The sequence below is a fragment of the Brienomyrus brachyistius genome, chromosome 22, assembly GCF_023856365.1.
Source record: "Brienomyrus brachyistius isolate T26 chromosome 22, BBRACH_0.4, whole genome shotgun sequence".
In the NCBI taxonomy this organism is placed as follows: Eukaryota; Metazoa; Chordata; class Actinopteri; order Osteoglossiformes; family Mormyridae; genus Brienomyrus; species Brienomyrus brachyistius.
The window spans coordinates 15,742,968-15,748,221 of record NC_064554.1 but is presented as its reverse complement, the minus strand read 5'-3'; the positions used below and the strand labels follow the sequence as shown (position 1 = coordinate 15,748,221).

Below are 5,254 nucleotides of genomic sequence, written 5' to 3'. Positions count from 1 at the left end.
AGGTAACTGCGCCCCAGAGCGTCACGCCGCGTGCGGTAACGCCAATAACCTCGAGCCACGGCGACGTGACATTTGTTGCTGATGTGATTTACTTGGTTTCATCATTACCTTTTAATTTTAGGCGTATGGTAACAGTACTCAGGAAAGCTGTATGTTTGACTGTAATGGGGATTTTTTAAAAGCTGTCTCCTTCCTTGTGCCTTGAAGCAATCAAACCGTTACTAAAACTTGATGACATTGCTGAAAGTTTAAGGATACGAGCCTGGAAATCTTCCAAAGGAGTAGACACAAAAGCTGGGGGGGGGGGGGGAGAGGATAAAGAATATTCTTATCTGTAATTAATTATATTTTTATTCTCGTTTTTCTCTTCATTTTCCTGCCAACAATACCCTTTTGTTCATCGTACGGCATCTGCAAATTAAATAGTGTTATCAATGGCAGAAAGAAAATACAGAGCAGACTGAGAAAGGAGAGAAGGCAATTTAGCGACGCGCATTTTTTTATTAGTGACACTCCTCACGGGTTTGTGGAGATCTTTGCTGTGTGTCGTGACCACCAGGAGAGAGCAAGATTCGGGTCAGGTAACGTGGCGAGAAAGAGAACTACTATTGAGCCCTTCATGTCAGACAAGTGAGGTGGTGTGGGTGCTAATTTCACAGTCTAACAACTGATCGATGCATAATTAAATTGAGGGCATGAAATCTAAATAGGCAGAGAAGATTTGTCTTAATACCCCAATCAAGCGAAATTGTAAGTAGCCCAGTTCTGATCTCCATGCACCTACACAGGAAAATGGGTGAAACTGCACATGTATCGTACAGCCTTTACGCAAATCCCTCCTACCCAGGACGAGTCAGCTTAAAAGATCCTGTATGAAACATCATTAGGGGCAGATCCCTAGAAAAGGTGTGTCGCCCCTTGTTGACGACATATGGAATTGCCGCCTTTGTAAACTATTTCGACACAAAATTCACACGCAGTAATAGTAGCATGTGATGACCGTGAAGCATTTTGCAGGGAATTGCAGATGGCAGCTTTGCTGTCATGGGACTAATTACCTTCAAGCGAATTTTATTTAATAGTGATTGGGACCAATTTATGCATGACCAGTTCAATTAGCAAATAAAGCATGTTTGGTGTGAGAATGATTAGCTTGGTAAAGGCTGGAGGCTCTGGGCTATTGTTATTGTTAATTGTATAATGTGGTCACTGCAGCCATCAGTACAGCCATGATTTAAGAACAAATGGGGGGGGGGGGGGGTATTGCCACATTTATTTCATACTTCAATCCACTTATTCCTTTTTTTAGTCATCTGTCTCAGGACATGCTTATAAAACAAAGTATCCGGTAACTGACAATCTGTAGGGAAATGGCTATTAAGACGTGTGACTCATTCCGTCAGCCTTTATTAACGAATGATTGTTCACCACCGTGACAAACAAAGCAAAATAATTGCTTGAAGGGTCTGTCAGCCCCGCTGCTATGTTATCAGAAGACCCCGTGCCAGTATTGAAAGCTGTCAGTCTTTTATTTGAAAGAAGGAGATGTTATCTCCTTCCCCTTCTTCAATAGATGGAAAAGTGGCAATTCATTTTTCGTTCGTACTAGACAAGGCAGCATCGTTAGTCGTTCTTTGTCTTCACATTAGATGAGAAGGTCCCAGTTTCGACCTTTTCACAGTCCAGATGTGGTGTGTTTTTTCTGCTTGGGCATTCCTGATATAAACAATGCTGCCTCAACAAGCAACCATGTAATTTCATGGCTGCTTTAGACAAGAACAAGTGTACGGCAACTTCTACATTTCACATTTTAAAAGCATTCAGAACAATATCAGTAGTTTCCAACCTCATTGAAGATCTCACAGCATGCTCTAAGAAGTCTTAATCAAACAGCTTTCTGCTTTGTAGTTTACATTCCTTATACTTTTCACTTTCAAAATCCTGTTAGCAAAATTAGGAGCATTTATATTACAAAGGACGATATGAAGTGAAAATACTTTTTAAAAGACTGATAAAAATGTAAGAAATATTATATTTCCTAGGCTGGCAACTGGATGTTAGGGTACCTGGAAAGCATGCAACTGAAAGCTAATGACGTAATAGTAGAGAGGACCAGCAAAAATGGAGGGTGAAAATTCTGTACCATGTCAAATACACCATAACCCCCTCAGAAATACGGAAAACCACACAATGCGCCAGCATTTTTTTCTTGTCCCTTTTTGTCCTTTTTTGTCACACTTAGTTCAGGACCTACTAATGTGTCTGGCGGGTGGACGTGTTAGAAATGGAAGTCGTTCATCACTCAAATGACACGTCGATTTAGAATTAGATGTAAAGCGCAGGAGTAATTTATCAAGCCGTAACTTTTCCCAGGGAAATGGGCTTTTGGGACATAACGGTGAAAAAGGAAAACGCAATGTCATTAGAGCTTATAGTTCTCTCGGTTTTTAGCTGTGCTTTACGTATTTCCTTTCTAGGTTTAGTTTAAGTATGATCCGTGTTTTAATGCCCTTGTATTTGTTTTCTTTTCTGTTACAGTGTATAATTTCATCTAATAGGTTGCCCTTCTGCTTTGCCTAATAGTACTAAGCATTGCATTGCAGCGATATTTGCGTTGGGGTCCACAAGATGGCAGACGTGTGTTTGTCTCTTCAACTTCTCTTCCATGTGTTCGGTGAAAACATTCTCTCGACGTCCTGTGGGGAGGTGAAACTTCGATAGCTTTGTGTGATAGTTTACTTCTCGGCGAATTTGGTGGAATATATTTAAATTAGGTATTTCCTTGCTTTATTATTTGTAGGATTTACGAACAAACAATTTATTCGTAAATCCTTTCACATTGGGTTTAATGGTGCGGATTACGGTTTTGATGTGCTAGTTAGTACGCCTCTAGACTATAATAGTTAAGCAACTTCTTATAAATGGTCGGTTTTTTTTATGACACTCGACCCTGACCAGAATAAGCGGCTGGAAGATGAATGGGATAGTTTGGATAAAATGCAGTGTCCCGTAGTGCTCCCAAATATGATGGGAGATTGCATAAACTGTCTTTCTTATTAGGTTCCCTTCTCTGCGCGTCCTCGCAGGTTTCCTTGTCCCGTGGCCTCAATTTCTGCGCGCTCCCGAGCAACAAAAAGGTCTCCTTTGCGAGTACATTAAACGGACGGAATTTGACAGACGACAGGAGATCTGCAGATTTAAAAGGAGCCCGCCGGATACCGTATACAAGTTTGGGACACTTTAAAGACGTGCATTTGTTTTTTTTTTTTATTTCGTAAAATGTCTGCCTTTTCCAGTAATTAACCAGTATCTGCTGTAGGCGCATGCATTGCTTTTTGTGTTTCCTCGCGGGCAGGACTTTGTTGAGGACATCTGCATCTATTTAATTAAATCTTTAATCAAAAGTACGTTGCGCACGGACGGGTGAACGAACTGAAAGGCATGTCTACGCGACTGAATTATATCGCACCGTGGTGGATATATTGGCTTCACAATTTCCCACATCTTAACCTGAGTTTCCAGTCTGTTGACAGCAGCTTCAGACCGCAGGATGAGGACTATCAGCAGGTGAGTGAGGGTGGAGAGTTGAACCTGACTATATATTGGCTGCGAGGTGCCAGTCATTCCTGGTAAATGAGTGGGGAAATTGCGAAGAAAAAAAAACAAATAGAGAAGTATTCCAATGAATGAAAGTAGATCAGCTCATTCTATTCCGTGCAGTGTTTTGTTCATATGCTAATTTATAATCGTGGCAAAAGAAAGTCGGACGCGTTTCTGAACATTCTTTCGTTGTCTGCATGTTTGTTGACCCATCCTCAGAAAAATAACGCCTAGTAATCCCTTCCTTCCCACCGATTTATGACCTTTTGTCGTTGTTTAAACTCTGGGAGATTGCTTACATCTTTCCGCTGTCTTTCAGGACCGAGTGTTGTACCTTTTCCCGAGAACAGCGCGGTTCTTTTAAAAATTATAATATTCAAGCAGTGTCTGCCTGTTTACTGGAATCAGGAATGTTTTAATTTATTCCATATATTTATTGACATCTATTAACACTATTTTGACCCCACTGACCGCCCACCCTCGAAGAATTAGCGTGCGTGTTGAATTGGATAGATTATAATCATGCTAAATTATACCTGTTAACCTGTCCCATCCCTAATTTAGAAAGGCTAATGGTGGCAGTGATGTTTAATTAAAGTCATTCTGCTTTACCGTGTGGAAAACACGAATGAAATTGTAAACGAATGAAATACGAGGCGGGCATTAATGACCCCAAAAACATTTAAGCAGGAGCAATTGAGACACGAGTTTAATGCACTTAGAGTAAATGCTTCGAGAGCCTTGGTAATCCTTTTTCTTTAATTCGGGCCCACCACAGTGGAACGCTCGCCAGAGTCGCTAATGCGAAGTGCTCGCATGTAGGCTACCCGAAGGAGCCGATGAGAGATTTTTGTCTGCCCTAGTATAAACCGATTTCTGGAAAAACTATAGACTATCTGCTAGGATGCGGGGGGTCCGCGACCATAAAGCTTTCTGAATGAAAACTATCGCAAGGCTCTTCAAATATGGTTTTCGATTCCAAACCCAAGTTCTCCCAGGTAGTTCAGTAATTACCGATTCTGATCAGGCACAGAGGTTTCAAACTTGGCTCACGGGTAAAGGAAGACTGGAAAATGAGCAGTGCCTGAGATTGTTGGTAGGTGTGTTAGTAGGGTAACCTGGCACTAATGACACAGTAATGCTGGGGCTTACATGCTTATGTCTGGTGGCACGCTGATACGTGTGTGTGCGCCCTGGGCTCCCATTGGTCTGCGCTGGAGTTTAATGGTTGTTTCAGATTGAAAATCCTGTGTAGATCAGCGTTTTCCTGTGACCTGACACATGGGAGGCAGTAATTGCTGTCAAATGCATATGTTACTTAAAATAAACCTGATGCAGTTAGCTGTGGGATACTCACTAATTTTTTGTTTGATAAGCAATGCATTGTATTGTGGAAAGAAAAAGAACACTGATTTGTATCACTCTTAAGTATTGATGGTCATTTCTGTTGAATATTATTGAGTTGACTTTTCAGTTGGGTCGGTGAATAATTGAAATTGATTGAGGCTGTTTAGATGAAGGACTGGAAGAATTGGAAAGCAGTGCATCTATCAGTGTGAAGTGCAATGGGAGGGATGGGTCGATCCAGACTTTGGAGAGGGATTTGAAAGCACCAGTTTATGATGCCAAATGTAAAGCCTGTTTCGTTAACTGG

General features: G+C 41.3%; 1 protein-coding gene across 4 annotated transcripts in view; it reads left to right on the top strand.

The window, feature by feature from the left end:
- The first annotated feature begins 2,582 nt into the window (after positions 1-2,582).
- The window catches only part of LOC125717498 (protein tweety homolog 2-like), a 23,775-nt gene continuing 21,103 nt past the window's right edge, over positions 2,583-5,254 (top strand). The window contains exons 1-2 of one of the 4 annotated variants that reach the window (XM_048990501.1): positions 2,583-2,774; positions 3,087-3,567. In XM_048990501.1, the coding sequence (XP_048846458.1) occupies positions 3,442-3,567 (126 nt within the window). In that variant the 5' untranslated portion in view covers positions 2,583-2,774; positions 3,087-3,441. Of the gene's footprint in view, positions 3,568-4,186; positions 4,697-5,254 lie in introns of those variants that run through there. The other 3 variants (XM_048990500.1, XM_048990503.1, XM_048990499.1) reach the window with 3 other exon arrangements.